At 50.3% G+C, this 21,887-nt stretch overlaps 7 protein-coding genes across 7 annotated transcripts; 2 read left to right on the top strand and 5 right to left on the bottom strand.

Annotated features, from left to right (window-relative positions):
- Nucleotides 1-1,036: 1,036 nt before the first annotated feature.
- On the top strand, nt 1,037-3,097 carry BC939DRAFT_475234 (uncharacterized protein; the record flags this gene model as incomplete). Its single annotated transcript, XM_051558481.1, has 1 exon — nt 1,037-3,097. The coding sequence occupies one exon, from the start codon at nt 1,037-1,039 to the stop codon at nt 3,095-3,097; it is 2,061 nt and encodes a 686-aa protein (XP_051414488.1).
- A 231-nt stretch (nt 3,098-3,328) lies between these two features.
- BC939DRAFT_475233 (uncharacterized protein) lies at nt 3,329-5,112 on the bottom strand (the record flags this gene model as incomplete). Its single annotated transcript, XM_051558480.1, has 4 exons — nt 3,329-3,525; nt 3,636-3,798; nt 3,929-4,088; nt 4,187-5,112. 4 exons carry the CDS (start codon nt 5,110-5,112, stop codon nt 3,329-3,331), a joined length of 1,446 nt encoding a protein of 481 aa, XP_051414487.1.
- Nucleotides 5,113-5,138: 26 nt separating this feature from the next.
- BC939DRAFT_444847 (MED6 mediator sub complex component-domain-containing protein) lies at nt 5,139-6,805 on the top strand (the record flags this gene model as incomplete). The annotated part of the gene is made up of 5 exons (XM_051554740.1): nt 5,139-5,431; nt 5,575-5,711; nt 5,816-5,907; nt 5,995-6,077; nt 6,170-6,805. Coding segments are annotated over 5 exons (1,211 nt in total), but the record flags the coding sequence as incomplete, so codon positions are not given.
- Nucleotides 6,806-6,852: 47 nt separating this feature from the next.
- On the bottom strand, nt 6,853-9,629 carry BC939DRAFT_444844 (uncharacterized protein). Its single transcript, XM_051554739.1, has 4 exons — nt 9,167-9,629; nt 8,905-9,036; nt 8,576-8,696; nt 6,853-8,458 (listed from the first exon to the last, which is right to left on the bottom strand). Exons 1-4 carry the CDS (start codon nt 9,525-9,527, stop codon nt 6,898-6,900), a joined length of 2,175 nt encoding a protein of 724 aa, XP_051414485.1. The 5' UTR covers nt 9,528-9,629; the 3' UTR covers nt 6,853-6,897.
- Nucleotides 9,630-10,957: 1,328 nt separating this feature from the next.
- On the bottom strand, nt 10,958-15,303 carry BC939DRAFT_85921 (uncharacterized protein). The gene is made up of 8 exons (XM_051561953.1): nt 14,530-15,303; nt 14,248-14,425; nt 14,104-14,162; nt 13,848-14,016; nt 13,371-13,733; nt 12,001-13,272; nt 11,806-11,906; nt 10,958-11,710 (listed from the first exon to the last, which is right to left on the bottom strand). The coding sequence occupies exons 1-8, from the start codon at nt 15,214-15,216 to the stop codon at nt 11,027-11,029; spliced, it is 3,513 nt and encodes a 1,170-aa protein (XP_051414484.1). The 5' UTR covers nt 15,217-15,303; the 3' UTR covers nt 10,958-11,026.
- Nucleotides 15,134-16,982, bottom strand: BC939DRAFT_85935 (uncharacterized protein). The gene is made up of 5 exons (XM_051561954.1): nt 16,444-16,982; nt 16,150-16,334; nt 15,622-15,648; nt 15,357-15,520; nt 15,134-15,234 (listed from the first exon to the last, which is right to left on the bottom strand). Exons 1-5 carry the CDS (start codon nt 16,889-16,891, stop codon nt 15,192-15,194), a joined length of 867 nt encoding a protein of 288 aa, XP_051414483.1. The 5' UTR covers nt 16,892-16,982; the 3' UTR covers nt 15,134-15,191.
- A 1,012-nt stretch (nt 16,983-17,994) lies between these two features.
- On the bottom strand, nt 17,995-21,295 carry BC939DRAFT_491258 (uncharacterized protein). The gene is made up of 3 exons (XM_051559483.1): nt 19,857-21,295; nt 19,185-19,749; nt 17,995-19,084 (listed from the first exon to the last, which is right to left on the bottom strand). The coding sequence occupies exons 1-3, from the start codon at nt 21,255-21,257 to the stop codon at nt 18,270-18,272; spliced, it is 2,781 nt and encodes a 926-aa protein (XP_051414482.1). The 5' UTR covers nt 21,258-21,295; the 3' UTR covers nt 17,995-18,269.
- Nucleotides 21,296-21,887: the final 592 nt, after the last annotated feature.

The raw sequence follows: 21,887 nt of genomic DNA, 5'->3' as shown, positions 1-21,887 counted from the left end.
TCCCGCGGAATGAGCGACAGAAGGGAGGGTAGTACATGATACCCATCATAAACAAAGACCTAAAAATATGAAGATAAAGAGGATAGTCATGGGCATGGGTGCATCGCTGTGCTGAGCGAAATTCAAGATTGAGTTAACCTACCAACCTACCAGTATTACTCAGTGGCAGCTCTAGGGTTATCCACATTGGTCCAATTGATACGAGGCAAGGTTCTGGTTGACTGGTGCGTTAATGATGTTGTTATCTGTGGCAGAAAGGCAGAGGGAGGGGAGCAATTAGATCTAAAAGCGGGGCAGCAATCGACCATGAACACATGCCCATCCGAAACAAAATAGCCATGCAATGCATGCATGCATGCAACCATGTTTCCCTTGGTGATTCTTTGTTTGGAATACGCTGGCAAATGAATTGGGCTCAACCACATCATATCATTACCCTCTTTCTTTGTCTCTCGCGCCATTGATGGTCAACATCTTCGAGCTCTCCATTCATTTTAATCGATCAAGGATGTTTATGCCCCTCTTCCTGGGGTGCGCTTGCTTGCATGCGTGGCTATTTTGATCGACGAGGACAGAGTGTCAACAAACACAGCAGGAAAGAAAGAAAGGGCAAGGTACAAGAGAATACGTCCCACAGTTGAAGTAAACAACAACTCTAATGCAACCCTCCTTCTCCAGGGCGTTGCTTGTGTTTCTGGAAAGGAGGGAATCAACCAATCAGCCAACTTGCAGTGGAGGGCTGATGAGGGATGATCATTCCTAGTGAGATCAATCTCTCAAAAAGAAGAACGAGATCAAGGCGAAGTTTTTGCCCCTTTCGTTTCCTTCCAGTCCGCGTTCAACACAGCCCAATTATATTCGGTACATCTGGATTTCCATCTTTATCCAAAAGTTACCATATTCATACTTTGTCCTATCCCTTTTTTAAGCGTTACCCCTGACGGCCAACGGACCAGGAACCAGGAACCAGGAACCAAGCAATTGTTTGCTCCCACTCCACCTCAACACCACCAAGAATTACTCTCACCCATGCATCATGGACGCTTCGTCAACCGTCGTGATCATGATCGTCTCCTTGGTACTCGTCGTCGGCGTCTTCCTTATCTGTGTCAAACGAAGAAGAAACCGTCGTGAAAGAGCCAGGCGCACGGAGGATGCATCAAGGCAGACCCAGGTCCAATATCCACACTTTGAAGAAGATACTCTCTACCAGTCCAAGAGGCAAAAGCTATCCCATATCCACGCTGCTCTCAGCAACAGTGGATTTAGCGCTCTACCCGCAGAGCAACATCGCGGCAACAGAGATCTCGAGGATAATGACGGCCGCAGGCACAACGGCGGCAGCGACCTTGTTGCCCTCAGGACAATATCGGAGTCCCACGAACAAACGCAACCCGTATCGAATGCCTCTTATCATGGGTTTTCAGTACCACCGCCTGTTCATCATTCACAGACCGGCAACAACTCCTCCTCGTGGAGAAATCCGCACCGCGGTGCGCCGCTCTCCTCAACGACATCCCCACAGCAGAATATATTGTCGCCCGAAGAAGATAGGGTTTTAGAAAATACCAGAGATTATCTCCTCAGAGCATCACCGCTTCCTCGGCCGTTGCAGCTACAACGGCCTGTTATCACACGCACATCGATCACGCCCTCGTCAAAGATTGTCACCACGATAACGAGACCTGCGATCAGACATGTCGATCTGGACATCTCCGAGCCAGATTTGGTGATCGTTCCGAGGAGTCCGGGTCTGCCTGATGTAGGGTCGTCGCGAACCGGTCCAAGGACATCGCCCAAGTTAACGGGCCCAGGCACTAATTCAAGCACATCGAGCAGTCAACAGGCACAAGAGCAAAGGCCAGCAAGAGCTGCCGTTATTATCCCGACCCAAAATTCCAGTGTCGCTCCTCAGAATGCAGACATGGGCCAGGATTCATTCATGACAAAAGAAGAACTGCGTCGATTGGCGCCACAGGCCATCCTCCCTGACGACTATCAGCCGCCACAGTTTACAGAAGAGATACCTATGCCCCTTGCCAAAAACGACACCAAACTTCACCCCGACAGCGAAGATGGACCATCAAGAGAGCTGAATTCCACCTACTTGATGCTTAAGCCATATCTGGCTGCAACTGACCATCTGCTTCCTGTAGATGCTGACTCCTCTGCGAATCCAGGCCACGCTGGCAATCGCTCCAATGCCCCTGCTTCGCCTCCGGCATGTCTTAGCCCTTCCCGGGATCAAGCTGTTTCACCTACTCCTGCCTCATTCTCCGCACCATCACCGCCAGCACGACCAGTGAGACGCATCTACTCCATCCGAAGAAACCAGCAGCAACAGCACGAACCACAAGATCCACCTCCAGAATCTCCAACGAGGCCCGCAAACGGGCATTTATTGGCCCAGACCTCCGCTGCTCAACCGAGCACCTCTGCCATAGCAGCATTCCCTCTCCCCCGTCTTCTCTCCACTCCTCCACCTGATCTACCCACACCTACATCTGCTCCAAAATCTACACCAACAACAGCCGTAGGCCCACCCTCATCATCGGGACACTCTCAAGCACGCGTCGGAACTGTGCTTGCGACGATGGCTTCGCATCTGAACCTTGACTGCGACGGTGCTGTTTCCCCTGCGCTATCGAACACGAGTTCTGGTGATAGTTCGACCACTTCGGCTTTGCTATCGATTATCTCCAATACTACGAGCTCCGCCGGTGCATCCTCCATGGGCAGTCTCGGTGAAGACCGAGTCATGTCGCCAACGATGGATCTTGCTTCGCCCACGACCGCAACGGTTTACTCGCCTACGACGCCGTCTTCTGCCGGGACGGGCCCTCCACCTGCAGCCTCTCATATCGCAGATCGATTTGGTGATGTTCTGTCGCGAATCGCAGACGGAAGAGGAAGACATTATGACAACGGCAGCGGCCATGATCAGCATCGGGCACAGAAGACATCGCAGGAGCTGACCACGGACTGGTTGAACAACCCACCGGCGGCAGGGTCGGGTCCGAGAAAGAAGCGGATCAATCATCCACATGCGCTTGACGGCACCGGAGCAAAGTTATCGCAATTCAATTTTGAAGAGTAGCTATTTGTTTATTCACCCATACCACTTTCATTCAAACATACAGTTTCATCTGCAGGATTTATGAACATAGCATAGAAAAAATGCATGCACTTAGGACATGAAAAAAAGCTTCGATCGCTATATTGTACCAATAAAATCGTAGAATGCCACATTAGATGAGGATTTTTCAAAACATCATAATGGATTGTGGTCCATAATCTTTATGTTTAGAGATCCAAAGTTTCTCGCTCTTCAAAAGGTATGCTTCATCACGCTATCGGTGACATTGCAGACCCATGTCTGCCCCTCTGGCTGCCCCATAATAAAGCCGTTTTCGCTGGAACCTCCAAACACGGCCTGGACCGGTTCCTCCGCATCCTGCTGATGTGGCTCCGTCGAGATGCCTTCGATAGTGTTATTGGGATCCGTGCTTGAAAATCTCAGAGATGCTATATGTCAGTACCGGGCGATAGAGGAAACCATAGCAGACGGTTAATTTCCGAGGTATAGGCGGCCGTGATATGTACACAGCGGGGCTTGCTGGTAGGTTGGCACATACCTTGACTATTACTTTGCAGGGGATTATAATGGCCCTGGCGCACATCTTTGTCATGGTGGATGAATTGAACCCACTGACCCTCTTGGAGATCGTGGACTGTATCGACGGCCATGTTGCCCTTGCTAGGATCCCCCCCAGTGATCTTGTGAACTGTCGCCTTTGTCTGCATACACTCACAGCAAAAAAAAAAAAAAAAAAAAAAAAAAGCTCAAGAGGTTATTATTCAACGATACCAACGGATTGACTTTGCTGCGGATGAAATGTATGGGCCAAGTAAATCAAGGGAGCTGTACCATATCAATGTTCAGGTCTGAGCCTCCCGTGGCACTGATCGGGTCGCCAGTCGCCAAGAAATATTCCTTGTCCTTCGTCAATGTGGTGGTCTGCAGACGATCGAGTAAGAGCCTTGTTGCGTTGGACTCATCCAGCTCCAAAATAATGTTACCACGACATCTATCGTATTGAGTCATACCAAGATGTGTTATTCACAAGGGGCACGTTATGTTCATGTTATTCTCACCGTAGCGGTAGTGGGCGACAGCCAATTGTACCTTGTGATCTGCATCGCAGGCCCTAAAGGCGCCAAGGACGGATACTCCACGGATGTCCTGCTCGTGTCATCGCCGTCCTTTCTTGTTGCATCTTTGATCATTGATACACCAAGGACGCCGTCTTGCACGACCTTTCCATCGTAGAACATGGTCACTGGTCGCCCAGTAATGAAGGGTGTAGAGCTCGCAAGTAGTCCGACCTTGGAGGCATCCAGGTTCGAAGCGTCCAATGCCTCCAGAAACTGGTGCACTTCCAAATCCGAAATCATTAAGATGTCCTGCATCGATCCTTGTTCTGATGAAGAGGACGCACTGGATGGGTGAGGCGGGAGGACTGCTTCAGGAACCTTGACCTGGTTGCGTCCAGTGGAAATACTCTTGAAGGCCGACCAGGCATCTGCGGTATCGAGGCTGCGTTCCTCGATGTCCTGAGATCGAGCCCATTTGCCGACGGATTTTTCTTTCATACGCTTGCGACGTGATTCGGCGCCCGAGAGATAGAATGGCTGACAGGCGATCAGACGGCCCGATGAAGGTGTTGCGGAGGTCGAGGTGGGTGTGAGTGTTAATGTGGAGACACCATGTCCAGAGTGTGTTGGTACGCGATCGACGACTGCTCCGAGGATAATGGAGGACTGCGCGATATGAGCAGGGAGCTTGGCAGGAAGATCGAGAAGATCATTTCCTGGATAGGATCTTGAAGCAAGGACAATTGTCACGGAATTTTTCGTATCAGTGGGTGTGGATATTGAGGGGTCTGAAGCAGGGAAACACCGAGAAAGCGCGGTTGCCAGATCCGGGTGCGAGCACGTTGCTGCTGTCCAGAGTGCCCTCCTCAAGCGCGCGTTGCTTATGCTGAGCGCTGTGGTTCCTGTTCCTTTGCCAAAGGATGGTCCTGCAAAGGCGAATGAGCGCGACAGAAACATGCCGAAGAAGTTGTTGATCCTCTTGTCGATGGCTGGATCCTTTCGGCACAATTGCACTACACGGCGGGGATTTAAGGTTATTGGTGCGATTTCATTCGCAGGTCGCATGGATTTTTCTCCCGCCGTGTGTTCTAGGGATTTCAGCCAGGCACTTCGTCCTTCCACTGTCGAAGTGATCTTTATACCAACCGCCAGGAACAGGAGCTATACTATCACTACCATGGCAACAGGCAATCCACAGGCGGGTGCATCCGGTAGCAGCGGCAATGCAGACACAAACTTGTTAAACATGGAATGGCGCTTTCACGAGTGGATTATGGTACCGTATTATGCCATCGGACTCATTGGTCATCTCTTCGCCAAAAAAAAAAAAACGCGCTTTTGATCTTTTGCAAAGGCAACAGGACTCTGGCACCTTTATAACAGATACCGCGCTATGTGTATTGCTTCCGTGCTTTGTAGGGCGTGGGCGGACTGAACCCAGATAACGTACTCGACTATTTTGCACTCTCGCCGTTCTGGGACCCTGAATGCAACAATGCCGTCCTGAGGATGCAAACCCAGTTCAACAACCTAGGAGAGATGAAGCAGCGTCTCAGGTATCCTGCACTGGATATGGGAGACAGGACACCAAAACTACGTTTATTGCGAGGAGCTATGTTGGCTAACAATTATGGGTCTCGGGCCCTATACTTTTCTATAGTGAGATGACAGGAATCGAGTTCGCGCTGGTCCATGAGCGGTATCCAACGTTATTTATCATCCAGAAACAAAGGAGAAGGAGTCCCCAAGAAGGTATGCGCTTATTACCATGTGAATGATCTTTGTGCAAGTCGTTTGAAGGATGCACTAACGGTTCTTAATGCTTCTAATCGAAAACAGTGAAGCCCATGGCGATCTACTACGTCCTTCAAGGAAGCATCTACCAATGTCCAGACCTTCAGACCCTTCTCTCGAACCGGATTGTAAGCTGTTGACGCTGTGCTCGCTATCATCTGACTGCTTCACTATCTCCATGGACGCTTATTAAAACAGCTATGACTTTTGTTGGCAACAGCTCGGCAGCTTGTACCACGTCGAAAGTGCGTTCAATGAAGCTAGGGTCATGACTGAGTTCCACCCCTCAACCGGATACCATTGGAAGTCGACAATAGTTGATGGACCATCCGCAATACCTGGCGCGTCAACCCCATCAATGGCGACAGCAGCGGCAGCAGGAGCAAGCGCCGCCAAGGCTGGAACTACTCTTTCACAGGACTTTATGATTGCGGTCGATAGAGCGATCAAGGATGTAGATCAGCGTGCACAGATGCAACAGTTTATGCTCCAATCAGGAAACGCAGCTAATGGTGGCGCTTCGTCCTCCACCGCAATTGTTGGAGCAGATTCAAAGGTCAAGCAGGAAGGCGAAACGAGTGCTGCTGCGGCGGCATCGACCGCTTCGAGAAATGCCCCCAAGGCTGCCAACAAGAGGCGAAAAAAGAGCGAAGAGGCCTCAGCGGCCGCAGCGAACATGGGTATCAATACGAATGCTGGGGCAGGAGGCAGCTCACAGGGCCGACCGCCATCGGCAGGAGGCGCGAACCAAGCTGCGGGACCTGCAACGCCATCGGCTATACCAGCAAAGAGGCGGAAGAAGACCAAGACTATCGATCCAAAATAAACACCCGACGGCAATACAATTTATAGACATGTGTTCATAAGAATACAAAACTTTTTTTTATTTCTTGCTTCATCCTTTCTGTCCTGATGCAGCTACGCTCCCGTCTTGCAAGGCATTACTTTTTACTTGTTGGACTTTTTCTTTTTCTTTTTTTTCTTGGAGGGGCTGGGTCCTGGAGTGTTCGAGCTCTCAGACTGGGCCAAAAGAGTGGAGGTCGATGCAGATTCTGAAATTGGGTTAGAAGGCTGAGAAGTCTCCGTCTCCTCGGCTGTAGGTTCCTCAGACAGCTGAGCAGCTTCAATGGCGGCTGCAGATTCCTTAGAGAGGTGAGCAGATTCAATGGCGGCTGCAATAATCTCTGATGGCGTGTTAATAGAGTAGGTGCCTGTAGCCTCAGGTATCTCAATAACCAGGCTCATATCCTCCTGCGGTGTCTTCACTGCTAGTTGCGTCTCAGTGAAGGACTGTGTCTCGTTTGCAGGAGTCGTGACTTCACGCGGGGGGATGACCTCGGCATTCTCTTTGAAGTTGACTGCATGCCCATCCGCGTGCTCAGCAGCGGTCGTCTCAGGCACTCCATTGTCCTTGGGCGGCGCAGCTTCCTCAGGCACTTCGTCATGCTTGAGCACCCCATTGTTCTTGGGTGCTTCGCTGTCCTTGGACGCTGCATTATCCTTGGACGTTCCATTGGTCTTGTTCACATCCGCTTCAGACGTGATGTCCTTGTTAGCAGAGGTGGCTGTGGTGCTGGCGTTGACGGCTGTGTTATGGGCAGTGGTGGTATCAATCAACGCCGATGAGGACTTTCTGGTCTGCAAGATGGTCTTTCCGCTTGCCATATACTTGCTGTCGATTGGCATTGTTGATTTTCGCCCATTCGCGTTGCCCAAGAGCGGGGTTGACTCACCGATCGCGGGGGATCGGAGCAGAGACTTCAGGTTCTTGATCATATTGACGTTCCTGGATGGCTTCCGGATGACCTTGATCTTGTTGTGAATATCGACATAGACATCGGACTCGTCCACGATTTCTTCACCCAAGAGCTCCTCGATTACATCCTCCAATGTAATCACACCCACAGGGTGGCCAAACCCGCCAGGCTCCGAGGTAACAATAGCCATGTGTGATCTTCCCTCTTGGAAAAAGTTCAAGATGTCGAGACAGCTGGTGTTGGGCGCGGCTTCTGGCAATGAGTTAATGGTGAACTGTCGCACGGGGATGTGGTCCGCGGGGTCATAGGTGATCAGGCGCTTGACGAGCAGCATGCCAATAAAGTTGCTGGTATCGTCGTGCCTGTAAATAGGGATACGGGAATATCCAGCAGAGACAATCTCATCCATCAAATGTTCGTCCAAGATCGCATCCTCGCTGAGCGTGAAGACATCCTCGAGAGGGGTCATGACGGAGGAGACGGACTTTTCCTTAAGATCGAGAACTGAGGCAATAATCGTCACCTCGTCGTCTGTGAGCTCGCCAATTCCGTCAATCTGATGGAGCGAGACGAGGGTCTTGAGCTCAGTCCTACGGTACGTCGTCCCGTGGTGGACACCCAACCAAGAGTCCAAAAGCTTGGCGATAGGGTAGGCCACGGGCGACATGAGGTACATGAGCACCAACATGGGCTTGGCGCAGTAGGCACCGATCGCAAGTCCATAGCGAGCACACACTGCCTGAGGGATAATCCTAAAGACGGCCATTGTTGATTCAGAGTTTTTGAGTGGTGCTAGCGTCAATTCGGCCACCGAATGAAAATGTGCTCATTCTTGGTTTTAATATCAAAGTTGGACATGACAAACTTACTCTCCAAAAACGACGATCAGCAGAGTAGAGATTAGGATAGCGAAAACTCCTCCGCCAAGTTCAGAATCCAGGACAACCGGGAGGGTCTCGTTCACGATGACATTTCCCAGTAGCAGGGTCACTATTGGCATGAAAATAGGCACACAAATAAAGGATGGACGCGCAAGCGGATTTTTAGTCTCGACAATGCTCTCGTGAGTGCTTTTGTCATGCAAATCCGATTGGACACAGCACAAAAACAACAATACACAAGCCAGACTGCATGAAAAAAAAAAAAAAAAAAAAAAAAAAAGCGAACAAGAGCGGGGGTAGCCCAACGACGAACTTACCAAGCACCCAATGCTTTCCACGGGCCAACAGCTTTTGGACGGTTTCGGCATGAGCCCGCTCCTTGAGGGATCCTGAGGCCATCAAAACTTGTAGGTTGGTCTCGTCCAGACCCATCAAGCCGATCGTCAATCCTACGGTTGTTTTACCAAAGACGTCAAAAACAACCAGTAGTTAGAAAACGCGAAGACAAGAGCTACACCGCGTCCTGGGCGGATAATTATTGATCCTCCGCCTTCTGGACGCCATAGTATTATAACTTACCAGCAAAAATGCCTCCAATCAATACCAGTAATACGATGAGCGCCATCTTAATCCAGAATTCAGGTGTCGATGCGTCGCTGCCCTCGCCCTCGCCCTCGCCTTCCTTTAGTGCTTTGGTCGCAAAGGCCGAAAGGGCACCGTCGTTCTTGCTCTTGTTCTGCTCCAAGGACCAATCGAAGAACAGCTTTGATGCAAGAAAGAGGTTGGTGTAGATGAGGACGTAGATCACGATGTTCTTGAAGCCCAAGGCGCGCTGGATCCCACGGCGTTCCTTGAGGGATCGTGCATTGGCAGCCATGTCCTTTTCCATGGTGAGGACCACCTCATGTTCACCATGGGACGGTGTGCGTTGCTGATCCATAGAGTCGATCTCCTTTTCTTTCTGATGCCTGAAAGGGGTGATGCCTGAAAGGGGTGATGCCAAAGTGGATAAGGTCAAGAGGGGAGCGGTGAAGGTGAAGAGAGAAGAAAGGAGAGGAGGACGTGTATTCCAGAAAAAGACCTTTTTTGCATTCGTGAGAAATCCATTTTTGAACACAATGAGCCCATACGCGTAGGTGCAATTCGACGCGTAAATCCTGGGTTGACGCGCTCCCAATGCTCACTTTGCCAATGGAATCAACAAGCACATGCCTTATCGATTGACGTCTTTTACCAGACATTCGTAACTTCATTATTACTATATGCCTAGCACTATTGGTACATGTTCTCAGTTAAAGAAGTACTCCTCATGGTAGACTAGGACTGACGGCGAAGCAAGATAGCAGAGCATATTAAACATATTAGTTAACATGTAAGCATTTCAAAGCGCACTTTGCTCTTTATTCAATAAACATAGATGATGCTGAGAAAAAGACACTTCCAATGGCATAGTTGAAGTCGCTGCTGTGCTTGCTTAAAGAGTAGGTTGCTGATTAGGGCCGGGACTTCATGAGAGCGCTTGCGGGGCCTGAGAGAAGTACACTTTGCCTTCCGTCGTCGTTATCGTCATCGTCATCCATAAATACTGGCAGCGCCATAATAGACAGCCCGCGTCTTAAATAGCTTCCATCATTTTCTTTGCTATTGTCTTCACCCGAGATAAATGAATCGTCAAATGGATATTTATAGGGAATGTCGCGAAGGAAGCCGCGACTTGCTGTGCTCTCGAGAGGAACATGGCACGCCCTACATACTCACTGGGACAGCTTTCCAGAGGCGTTTTCAAGAAAAGACCAGAAATAACGAAGCCATTGACGGTAACCTTCGACTCCTGGCTGAGTTCAGGAGGCCGACGAGACGCATGAGGGGCATGTCATGTAGTGTGCTTGTGGCCTTGCAGTAATCGTGCCCGTAGTGGTGGTTCTCTTCGACCATTACTATCCTGAGGAGTTGTCGATGTGTTGGACTCCGTGAATTGCGCGAATGTCTATGTCTGAGGACCCCGCGCGGCGGTGATAAGGGGCAGGTATGCTTTGTGCCTCTAGAGAGTTTGCGGCTGTCCGGCTCTTGTCAAAGAAGGCGAAAGTGAGAACGGATAAATATGAAAGTGGGGAGAGGAGGAGGAGAGGGGTCCAAGGCTCGTTTGAGAAGGAAGGCCCCGAAGACAAAGGGAAAAGGCACTATCGAATAAAATTTCACTTTGACAGCAGAAGTCTTTATCATGCAGGAAAGTCCAGGGAGTTCACAAGCGAGAGGCCAGCCCACGTAAAAAAGAAAGGGCGCGTGGATTTAGTAAAGTAGCCAGGCAGTGATCCCTATTTCACCGGTCAGGTACACCAGTCCCAGATCGTCTGAAAGTAGAGATTGCACTAGATGTACGATTTCAAGGGCGCCTTTTTTTTTTTCCTTTTTTTTTATAAATAATAGCTGTTAATGACTCTACGTAAAGATCTCCATGGGTGTTACGGCACCTTCGACGATGTTTCCGAGGAGGTTCTCCTTGCACAAGAATTTTGTCGGGAACTCCACCAAGTGTCCAGTGACGCCCTGCAACTTCTCCGTCACGTTCTCGACCGTCGCTCCTTCCATGACTACATGTCCCGTCAGAACTTTCTTCGGGTCGGGCATAAATATCTTGTAGTCATCCCAAGTCTCGACGTTCTGGTCTGGTACGCAATGGAAGACCTCCCTAAAGATCCTCGTGTTCGTGGCTGCGACACGCTTCCACCAGGACTCGTAAAAGTCGTCATGCAATGGATCCAAGACGATTTGGTCTGCGGTCTTGGGAGATTGCACCGCCGCCTGTTTCTCTTGCGCTTGCGCCTGTACCTGTGTCCGCTTTGCATGCCACTGCTGGAACGCCTGGGCGTCCTCTTCATCGGGCATGGTCACCTGCAAATAGCCCTGAGTTCCAAAAGGAGCGTGAATCTTTTCCTGATGCTCCTGCTCGGAACGGGCGATCAGTTCCCTGCGCTGCTGCTCTGGATCCTTGCTAGGTGCATCGAGATCGACAGGCAACACACTGGCCTTGGTCACAACATCGTGTTCGACGTGGGGCAAAAGTCCCAGATGTTCCTTGAATAGATCTGTCCGCAGACCATGTGCTAATTTACCAGCTTGGTACTACATTTATCAGAGGAAGAAAACGTCAGTTATTGACCGTGATGTGTAGAAAACAACGCGTTGTACCATCTCATCTGCTAAACCAGTCCACATACCTCTTCACCGTTCATCTTTGAAGGAACCATATCGGTGTCTTCGATCACGATGGCAATCTCAGAGTCGCGGAATCCAACCTGGGAGCGGTCGTTGATGTTAGCTAAGTATATGTTCAAGACAAAGAGATAGTTAATACATGGTACCACGACATCCAAAAAGGACGAAAAGACCTTTGCAACATATTGATTTCATACCTGATCCGATGATAATGATGCGGTCGTCGACAATCATCAGCTTGCTGTGGATGTACAGCTGCTCTGTCACAAAATCGTCCACCTCATTATCTTCCACCGTTGTCTCACCATCCATGCTCACTGGCTTACCGCCACTGCTACCGGAGGACTCGCCACCTGGGGCAGATGCGTGAGGCGAAGGTTCAATGATCATTTCTGCCTCCTCTTTGTCCTTCTTCTCTTTCTTTACATCCTCTTTGCTGCCCACGGCCTGGTCTACATCATCCGTCTGCTCACTTCCTACTCGGGCCTTGTCCGGATGTATAGGGTCGAGATTCGACTCGTTATGGTGGATGATCGGGTTCCGTGTGATCTTGTGGTGCTTGGGCTCTAAGTCTCCCTGCTCCTTGGTACCCTTGAGCGTGTTGACTGCTGTCCGGACCATGTTACCAAGGCCTTCAACTACGTGGGGTTCGCTGAACTGTGTCGTCCCTCCTTGGTAATGGTGCTCCTTAGCAGCTTGTTCAGCCTTGGCGGTTTCGTGACGAATGGCGCCTGTAAGTTTCTTGTTGGCGAGCGATCTGTTGGTCGTGGCTGGGATGTAACCGTGTTCCTTCTTGGACATTCCCATTGCTCGCTTGGTAATACTCTCGTCCCATCGTCTTTTCTTGTCAAGCTCCTTTCGTTTGTCCGAAATCGCCTTGATGCGCTCGGCCTCCTTATCGCGAGGAATAGGGTCTAACAAAAACTTGGATGCCAGGGATCTTGTCCTGCCAATATTACCACCCTCTACGACCTTGGGCGCCTTGTCCTTTGCTGGACTAGCTGGTGTCTGGGTGTCCTGGCCGTTGGCTAGGGTGGAGCGTGCTCTGATCTCACTATGCGATGCATCTTCCGATTCTTGAGCCTCGTCAAGGGAACCGCTGGTGGCCCCATCTCGCTCTGCCTCCTTCACAGCCTCTACAATCGCATCAAACTTTCCGTGCTTGATGCGATCGAAACTGCGGAGGCCATAAAAGCCAATGTACTGGTCAGGTCTGATACCATTGGCTTCAAGTCGTTCGAGCACAGAATTTCCTCCGCGACAGATCGAGACGTATTGAAAGTGCATGACCTTTCGTAACGTGCCTGCTTCACTTGACATGATATCGGCTTCGAATGCTGGCATCAGGGGCATGACAACGATGACACGAAACTTTTTACCCTCACTGTGTGCCCTCAGAATACGGTTCACTAGAGCGATACCGATCGTGTTCTTGAGATCAGGATGGCCATTCTCAGCCGCCAGAGTCACTATTTGGTCCCAAAGAAAGTGGATTTGTATTAGTGAAAGTAAAACAAAAATAATAATAAAGGAGATGCTCCCGCAATGACATGGAATCCAGACATACCAAAAAACTGGTTTTCAATGTAAATAAAGTGCTCGGCCTTCTCGATGTTGGCCAGATAGGCATCCTGAATGGAGCGCTCCAAGTCGACGCCTTGGGACCAGAGGGTGCTGCTCCTCAGGATCTGGACTTTTTGTGTTCCTGTCCACCCAGATTCATTGCGTGTACTCACAAACTCGCCTTTAGGCGTCAGAAACTTCATGTGCGTCTTCTTCATGCCCTTTTCACGCTTCACAAAATTCCAGCGCTGGACGAAATGGCGAGCGATGTCTCTGGCGGGTTGACCGGCAACACCAATAGAAACGTCGTGCCAGGGCATGCGGCCGAGCAGTTTTCTCTCGATCAAATCGGTATTATAATCCTTGACTGCAAGGCATAAAACGAAAACAAAGCTAAATCGCGTTAGCCAAGCTGGCTCTTATACGTCATACGAGCGCGCGACTTGCTTAAGCAAATCAGAGAAACGGCAATCCATCGTACCATTCATAAAGTCTTTGATACGAGGATTCGAGTAGTCCTGACCGGGCCAGATGACTCCACTGCCCGATGGATGATAGTCTGCCAATTGGTGGGTTCTGCTGTCGTATCTTCCAAAGCACAAATCGAGTCCTCCAATGAACGCCAAACGGCAATCAACCACGCAGATTTTCTAAGGTTCCAAGGTAAGCGTGGATGAGTATGGATATCGAGAACAGTGTAAGAATAAGACGTTTCTTCGCTCAGGCATGCGGCATACCTCGTGGTGGGCCCAAAACTGCGTAGCATTGACGCTCATATGGTCAGGATGGCGTTGAACTATCGGAAGAAGAGAAGAGACATGTTAACTAAATTAAGACGCGAACCGCAGTACGGGTTTATCGAGGCTAGTCGGGGAAAGTACCTTGGATACTAGGATGAAGATCCTGGAGCCAGGTCTTGGTGTGGGCAGAGTCCAGGGTCAGTGCAAGAGAGATCTCTTTGTAGACAACAATATAGATCTTGACTCCTTCCATCGCCTTTCTCTTGAGCAGTCTGTCCAGTCTGAATTCTTCATTCTTCTCTGGAGGACGACGAAGGTACTATATTCAATAAGACATAACGAAAGAAATAAAAGAGTCGTTTATCAGATCGTATCCACCAAAACGACATTTAAGCAGGGCTAGAGGCGCATTGCGTCGCTTACCAATTCGGGTGAGAGCCACCAGTCAGCGATATAGATTTCGTCCTTAGCAGCCAGGATGGCGTCCGAGACCGCATGAAAGTAGTCTTTACCATCGACATAGTATCGGACCTTCGCATCCTCGCGCTCGGGCGCAAAGCTGCCATAACGATGGGACTTGATCCATGGGCTCGACGACTGCATCTTGTTGAAAAATTCCATCCACTCAGCCATATCTCGATTGTGATCTCCCTTTATCTCGATCTTGCGATGATTATTTCCGATCTCGATGTGGTGAAGATTCAGACCAAGAATCTGTTCCTTGTGATGGACGTAAAAGTTCTGGTCAAAGATGAACACGTCCTGGCACTCGTTTGAGCTGTTGTCGCGGCAGAAGGCCATATACGAGTCACGAAGGATAGCCCATGATCTATCGTACTCAGTGAACCCGAAAGGGATCCCACAGAATGTATTGCTGGTGTCCGAGACCTTAGTCTCCACAAAGCCCTCCTTGCCTTTCCAGCCCATGTCCTTGGTCAATGATAAGGCAGAAATCTCGAGGAACTCGTAGAGGTCGTAAGCGACAGTGCCGTTAAGTTGCTGCATGACCTGAAGAAGGTAAATCTGCAGAGCTTTTCGACGAGCCAAATTGGTCTCCCGCACAATGGCGTCTTTGTCATCAGTCTTCATTCGCAACCCTGCCTTGGCCATTGAGACCGCCCAGGATACCTAATTAAGAGATGATAAAACTGCGAGTAAGACCATACTGTCCTGAGGGCGTTCATGTAATGAAGCACATTAAGAACATTGGATTGGATAACATGAAATCCATCTGTACTTGGTTAGGGAACCTGGGAAGGTTTTCGTAGCGCTTCGCGGATAGGGTCAAATGTAGTTTGTAAAACTCATAGAGCGTGCGGCGAATGACCCATTTGATATCACCATATTGCAGCTCAATGCGAAAGATGATTTGCCTGCTGATTTCGGGGACGACTTCTGAGTCGACAATTCCAATCTATAGAGGCACATCGAATGTTCAACAGGAGGAAGTAAGGTGTTAGAAAGAAGACGTTACTTATTCGCAGAATAGCTGTAGTAGAAACAATTTTGACCTACCCTGAGAAGCTGAAAGAGAATCGGCGGCTGTATGTTGTGATAAAAAGAAGCGATGTTGGATGGTTGTTAGTTGGTCAACTCTAAAGAACAAATAACCCACATGCTACGACAATGGACGCCTCAAAGGTAGCTCCACCACCGACATCTCAACTCTAACCGCATTGATGCTGAGAGAATAATGTGCGCACTATCAAATGAACTTCTCCTCTACATTGTGGGATTGGACGTCGAGATTATCTTTCGATATGGAGCTGAATGAAATGCAGATTGGGCGCGTTTTGAGAAAGGGGTTCATGTCCAGCTGGTATCAAAATGCCATTTTCGGATTCATCATTCGAGTTCTTGGCTCAAATGCTTCAGCTGAAAGAGAATGAGCTTCATTCTCACGACCTTCTACTCGCGCCGGGTAGGAACCCTTCCTTGTACACAATCGCCTGCAAAGAAAAAAAGCTGACAAAGACAAATAGAACAGCGTACAAAAAAGTGATAATTAATTAATTGGGCTGAAGTCCACTGTTCTGAACTTACAGGTCGACGCCCTTTCTCATCCGTTCTGAGCAAAAATGCAGGTGCGGCTGCGCCCGTCACTGCCAAGGACTCGACCGTGAAGTCAATGGTCTCCAGATTTTGTGCGCGCGAGGTGCTCGCGAACGCGCTCGCGACATGATCGACCGTCGTCATTTCCCTTCGTGGTGACGAAGGATCGTGGGATTCTACAATTGGTTATAAACAAGAAAGCGTTCGTCTGCATCAGTTGCATGCAAGGACATCCCAGTGACTTTTCAAATTATCGTTAGATGGTTAAGGAGGAGAAGACGGTACCATTCGAGGCTAAGTCTGGTTGATGATATTCCTGGATAGAAGTACTGCTCTCCGAATCATGGAGGTGTCGAAACTGGTGAGGAAGGCGAGAAAGGACGGACGAGTACCAATGCTGGTGCTGCTCTGATGAAGTATCAGACTGAGGCTGTTTGGCAGGGGATGCTGGGTCTAGAATGGGTGCCCGGAGTGAGTCTGGGTCGGTCTTCTGGACCTGTCGCACACGGTCGACAAGAGTAGCGAGATCCAAAGGCTTCTGGGGCTGGTCATTCTCCTGCTGGGGCCCATCCGATTCGCTTTGGTCCACAGCCCTCATGCGCTGCTGCTGGGGGCCATCCAATTCGCTCTGGTCCACAGACCTCTTGCGCTGCTGCTGCTGCTGCTGCTGCTGCTGAGCAGAGACCACGTCGCTGAGGTTGAAAGGACGCGTCGAGTCGGTGGACCGGGTCATGAGATGAGGAAAGCGGGAATGTCAGACTCCAGGCAAGTGTGGTATGTTCAAGGTACGAGAGTATACACAAAAAAGAAACAGGGGTATATGAATTAAACCGTTGCTGGTGCTTCTTAGAGATGAGATGAAGGGGCGAATGGGAATGAATTGAGGAGAAAGGAAAGGAAGGAGGAAAGAAGAGGTTAGGAATAGCCCAATCGAGAGCTTGAGAGCACAAAACAAGCAAAGGAGAGACATGGGCCAAGGCTGGATGCCCATGCGAAATAATGCGGAAGAAAAATCCTCCACACGGAACCGATACCTTTGCCTACTCTCAGCTACACATTCGCATACACATGCACACACAGCTCCTCTTCCCGGAACAAACATGCAAACGCGGCGCTAATGTCAGTTTCACAGAGAAGGATAAATGTCAGCGCCGAGTACCGATCCCGGGCTAGCGTTCAAAGGAAAATACCCCCAGGAGACAAGACACCAGCGCAGTCTGCCCGATCGAGGATGAAAATAGAGTTGATCCTACAAATGCGCTTCAGGAATGAGCCCTTTGCTTCTCTAGGCAACAATGTTGATCCGAAAGCGGCATTTCTGTGTCTGCTGACCATGCCAATAAACTATGCCACGCTGCGAGCGGAAAACTGTGCTCGCATTGCGTGGACCAAGACTGCAGAATGTGAAAACGAACGTCTTCCATCTCCAATTATCCCTTGCTCCTTCAGCAACATACATTCCTGACTCATGAGGCCACAATGAGGATAATTAGGCATTGCGAGCTCGGGCTTACAGTCATTAGGGGTTTCTGGGTGCAGGGCGAGGTGGCCGACGGAACAGCTCTGGACGGGCCTGATCTGTCAACAAAGCTGCCTCACTTATAGCTAGTCTATTGCTCCTCCCACCATCAGGCCCCCAGCCTACTGTTCTCAGTCCACTATGACCAATAAGGCAAAGTTTGGTCATACGTGATCGATGCTGTGAAGTTACACTGACAGAACATGGGTCTTGCACACATGTCATCTCAGTTCTTGTGAATCGTGAACGCAGCGAGAGAAACAGGTATCGCATGGTGCCGTGTCTAGGGAGTGGCGTCTACGTCTGCTTTCTATTTTCATTTTTCATTTTTTGAGGCTGAGATAACCACTGTGATCACGGCAAACAGATCGTTTGCGCTCCGTGCAGCAGATCTTGATTAAGCCCTGATTCTCACACAAATCATGCCATCGTCTCCAGGCCATTGGGATAACAATCGTTTAATAACTGCCCGCTTTGCAAGGAGATGTGTAATGCCGGTACAGCAAAGAATGACCCCTCCTACCTGCTTGACAGCTCCTTTCATTTGTACAACTGGGCGAGTTCATTTATTAGTATAACGACAAGAATGGGACTACCCTTCTCGCGACAGCTTGGTTGCGAGGGCAAACTCGCTCAGGAAATCAGCTTTTCGTATCGTCTCCCACGATCGCGACGCATACCGCAGCCATTCCCGCTCCGACACCATGCCCGGCCTATTCCGTGGTCCGAGCGCCGGTCCGCCCTGAGATCTCATCGACAGCGACAACACCTTGTTTCTCAGTCCCTTGGCCCAGACCTTCCATCGCTCCTGATCCTGTACAATCGATCCCAATAAGTCGTGAGAGGAACTCTTTAACGATGCGCCCAGGATGTCGTTGCGATTGAATGAAACGGTTAGGTGCGACATCGCTGACTCTAACGTGGTGGGTTGAGAAGCTGCGGACAACTTTCCGGCGCCTGTTATGCTTTTAGTTTTGTTCGAGATCGGAGGCGTGCCTGGCGCCATGGTCGAGTCAAAGGGCAGGATCACAAGATTCAAGTGCTGGGCAGCCCTTCTGTCGTCGTCAGCGCTTTCACGCTGCTGTTGCTTCTGTTGAGATACTATCTCGTCCTTTACTGTGTCCTTGTCCTGCTTTGCGTGCGCGCTTTCTGCATCGGAGGATAATGATTCGGGGCTTGTTGATGCAGAGGGTACCGAGATTCGTTTCCTCTGCGCATTGGATGCCACACCACTGGAATTTCGTGCTGTCTTGAAGACATCTTCGAATCGAGCATAAATCTCGCTCATGTTGATGGACCCAAACAGCTGTAGTGTCGTGTGTTGCAAAACAAAGGCTTGCTCTTGTGCCACTCGATAATAATAATCCGGTCCAAACTGTATCGTTGGCACCTTGTTTGATACCAAAACTTGATTCACATAAATGAAGAAGTTGTTAGATACGAAATAATTCACCACGGCGCTTTCATGCAAAGTGGATGCACGACTTCGCATGGTATGTGCACTCACCTATATCAGCGCACCAATCACCCAGTCCCTCACGCTGGGGCCCTTCCTGTCCCATACTAGGGGGCTGCCCTGCCCCTCCTACACTCGCTCCTTGTGCGGCGATGCTCAGATTCGAACTGCTGGATGCTGCTGACAGCGCCTTCATAAAGACTTCCACCCTCTGAAACAGCTTGAGGACCTGGCTGCTTTCCCCTGACCGATTTTCCGTCATAATCAGAACGACATTGCATACCGAAACCAAAAATGTAGCCATGACCAACGCCTGGTGATCTAGCCAGAGATCCACGGGTATACCGTCCGGAATGCGTTCGTTCCTGAGCGCATTCTCCAGATTCGAGAGACTAAATATGGGTTCTGTGTCGAGAAGGATCATGCGCTCGGGCGTAATGTACATATCCACTCCTGAGGTCTGAAATCCTGCAACAGACGCCATTTGTGAGGTTTGCTTCGTGAATGCTGCCGAGGCAAGAGGGGATGGGCAAAAGGATGATAAGAGCGTTGACTTTCCGGCGCCCTGTGTTCCCAGTATTCCAACGATGAAGTGTCCAGGATGGTCTGACAACCACTACATGATCGCGAGATGACAAGAAAACGAAGTGCGGATTTAATGGCGCGGAGTAAAATAAGCACACATAACACTTCAGCTTGAAGAACAGCAATAAAATCTTTTACCTGCTCTGCAGATCCCAGGATCTTTCCGCCCTCATTCATAAGTTTGACAGAGCTTGATCCCATGACTGGAGGCATGGCTGCGATAGGTGCGCTTGGCATTGGTCGACCTCCAGTTGACATGGTCCCTCCTCCAGAATAAACAGCGGTCATAGATCGGGGGTCTTTGAACCCTGGCTGAGAATAGGGCCCTACAGGTCCTCGCAGCGCTTGATGTTGCGGATGATGGTGCTGTTCATGTTGATTCTGATGTTGCTGCTGTTGCTGCTGCTGACTCGAGCAAGTCCCCTGCCATGAATAGACGGTCCTGCCCGCAGGCGCCTGTCTTCGGCTTCCCGACTTTATTACATCTGATCCTCTAGAGTCGTCATCGTATAATTCTCCTCCGTCGCGACCGCTACCTCCTGTCATGACCAACTTGCGTTCCCCCCCTCCATTACTGTTGGGGTTGGGCTGCAGAATCTGCCGCTGAAAGCTGTTTGGGTCCACAATGACTCGGTGAGGCTGCTGTGAGTGTTGAGGTTGTTGCTGTTGTTGCTTAAGTGGTCCGTCATTGCTGTTTGACATCTCCTCCCTTGAATCGCCTTGCTGCTGGTGAGACTGACGCGATGACCGGTCACGCCTGCTTCGTTCGCGGCGCTCTCGTCTCGGCTTGGACTCCTTGGAATCAGCTTCGAATTGCTGAGACTGTCCTCCAGCGTCGGATAAGTGCTGAGAATGTTGAGGATGTTGCTGACCTTGAGGATACTGTGGATATGCCTGCTGTAAGGACGACGACGAATGGCTGCTGGATTGACTCATGATGGATCCTGAACGCTCTTTTCTACCTTGCCCTCCTCCTATTGGTGCTGCAGTGCCTCCTCGTGCAGGCGGTTGAGGAGCACTCATATTACTCGTGCTATTGGCGCCCATGCCGTGCCCCACTCCCATACTCATCCCTCCGAGCCCTGGCGGCGGAGTCATGTATGCTTGGTTCATTGGCGATTGAGATATCCTGGGTATGTTTTTCCCTCGCAATTGAGATTGTTGTTGTTGCAGCTGAGGACTTTGCTGCTGAAGGTGAGGCGATGTTGCTGAGTAATGATATTGATACGACTGTCCATATCCAGTGCACGGAGGTTGTTGTTGCGAGGGCTGTTGCTGTTGCTGTTGCTGTTGCTGTTGCTGTTGCTGTGATCCCACTGGTGTCGCTCCGGTACGAGGGGTAATGTTATCAGTACCTTGAGGAGTAATGCGAGTGAGCAGCTTGAAGGGCGGCGCAGCTCCACTTTGAACCTGACCCTGACCCTGACCAGAATCATGTCCCTGCCCATGTCCATGACCCTGACCGCCTCCTTGACCTTGAGCGCGTCCTGACCTTTGGTTTCCTCTTCCTCCTCCGCGCGATGACGAGTTTTGATGCATTCAGGCACTCCTCCTGCAATCGTTGGCGATGAGTGGTCGATCGCAAGCCGCGTGCACACTTTCGATTCTCACGGCTTTTGCGCAGGGGGTCGCTCTACGTGGCTTTGAGCCTGGCAGAAGGAGGAAAATGTGCTCAAAGTTGAAATTTGGCACCATACGCGTTGTAGACTATAGTTATACCACATAGGGACAGAGCACAGCATTCTAGGAGGTGGGACTTCCATAGGGGCATGGTCACTACAGGGCCTTAACGCGGCCAGCTTGGTGCATCAGGGTGGAGGGGGAACGGGGTAGTTATTTATCTTCTATGCTCCCTCGCATCGCCGCCCCTCTTCGAATGGCCTCTCAAGCGTGATCCCACACCGGTGCCAGCCTCGCCTATTAACAGGATAGACCGCACCTCAGGCGCCGTCTTTGGGTAGCAGTTCACGTGCCGGACGTCGCTCGAATTCGATACGGATGGAATGCGGTGGCGGTTACAGCGTGTGCACTAACCAACTTTCGAAGAAATTGGAGATGTCGGCGCTGATGCGGCTGCTTGCGTGGTAGAGAACGCTGATTTCGACGGCACTAGTAATGATGCCAAAGCGGCTTCTACAACGGTGCAAGGGACCGCTTTAGTTCCTGCTC

Source organism: Gamsiella multidivaricata, assembly GCF_025024155.1.
Source record: "Gamsiella multidivaricata strain RSA 2152 chromosome Unknown BC939scaffold_17, whole genome shotgun sequence".
Classification (NCBI taxonomy): domain Eukaryota; kingdom Fungi; phylum Mortierellomycota; class Mortierellomycetes; order Mortierellales; family Mortierellaceae; genus Gamsiella; species Gamsiella multidivaricata.
Note: the sequence above shows the minus strand (reverse complement) of the source record. Positions and strands in the feature narration are given on the sequence as shown.

Coding starts and splice junctions, on each gene's coding strand:
- BC939DRAFT_444844 (XM_051554739.1), bottom strand. CDS start 9,527: ATGGATCAGCAACGCACACCGTCCCATGGTGAACATGAGGTGGTCCTC. Junction 9,037..9,166: donor GATTGGAGGCATTTTTGCTG/GTAAGTTATAAT, acceptor AAACAACCGTAG/GATTGACGATCGGCTTGATG. Junction 8,459..8,575: donor CTGATCGTCGTTTTTGGAGA/GTAAGTTTGTCA, acceptor GGCCGTCTTTAG/GATTATCCCTCAGGCAGTGT.
- BC939DRAFT_85921 (XM_051561953.1), bottom strand. CDS start 15,216: ATGGCCAAGGCAGGGTTGCGAATGAAGACTGATGACAAAGACGCCATT. Junction 14,426..14,529: donor GGTGGCTCTCACCCGAATTG/GTAAGCGACGCA, acceptor TATTGAATATAG/TACCTTCGTCGTCCTCCAGA. Junction 14,163..14,247: donor TCTTCATCCTAGTATCCAAG/GTACTTTCCCCG, acceptor TTCTTCCGATAG/TTCAACGCCATCCTGACCAT.
- BC939DRAFT_85935 (XM_051561954.1), bottom strand. CDS start 16,891: ATGACCCGGTCCACCGACTCGACGCGTCCTTTCAACCTCAGCGACGTG. Junction 16,335..16,443: donor ACCAGACTTAGCCTCGAATG/GTACCGTCTTCT, acceptor AACCAATTGTAG/AATCCCACGATCCTTCGTCA. Junction 15,649..16,149: donor ATGAGAAAGGGCGTCGACCT/GTAAGTTCAGAA, acceptor CACAACATACAG/CCGCCGATTCTCTTTCAGCT.
- BC939DRAFT_491258 (XM_051559483.1), bottom strand. CDS start 21,257: ATGCATCAAAACTCGTCATCGCGCGGAGGAGGAAGAGGAAACCAAAGG. Junction 19,750..19,856: donor TCCTGGGATCTGCAGAGCAG/GTAAAAGATTTT, acceptor GCGATCATGTAG/TGGTTGTCAGACCATCCTGG. Junction 19,085..19,184: donor TGATTGGTGCGCTGATATAG/GTGAGTGCACAT, acceptor ATGTGAATCAAG/TTTTGGTATCAAACAAGGTG.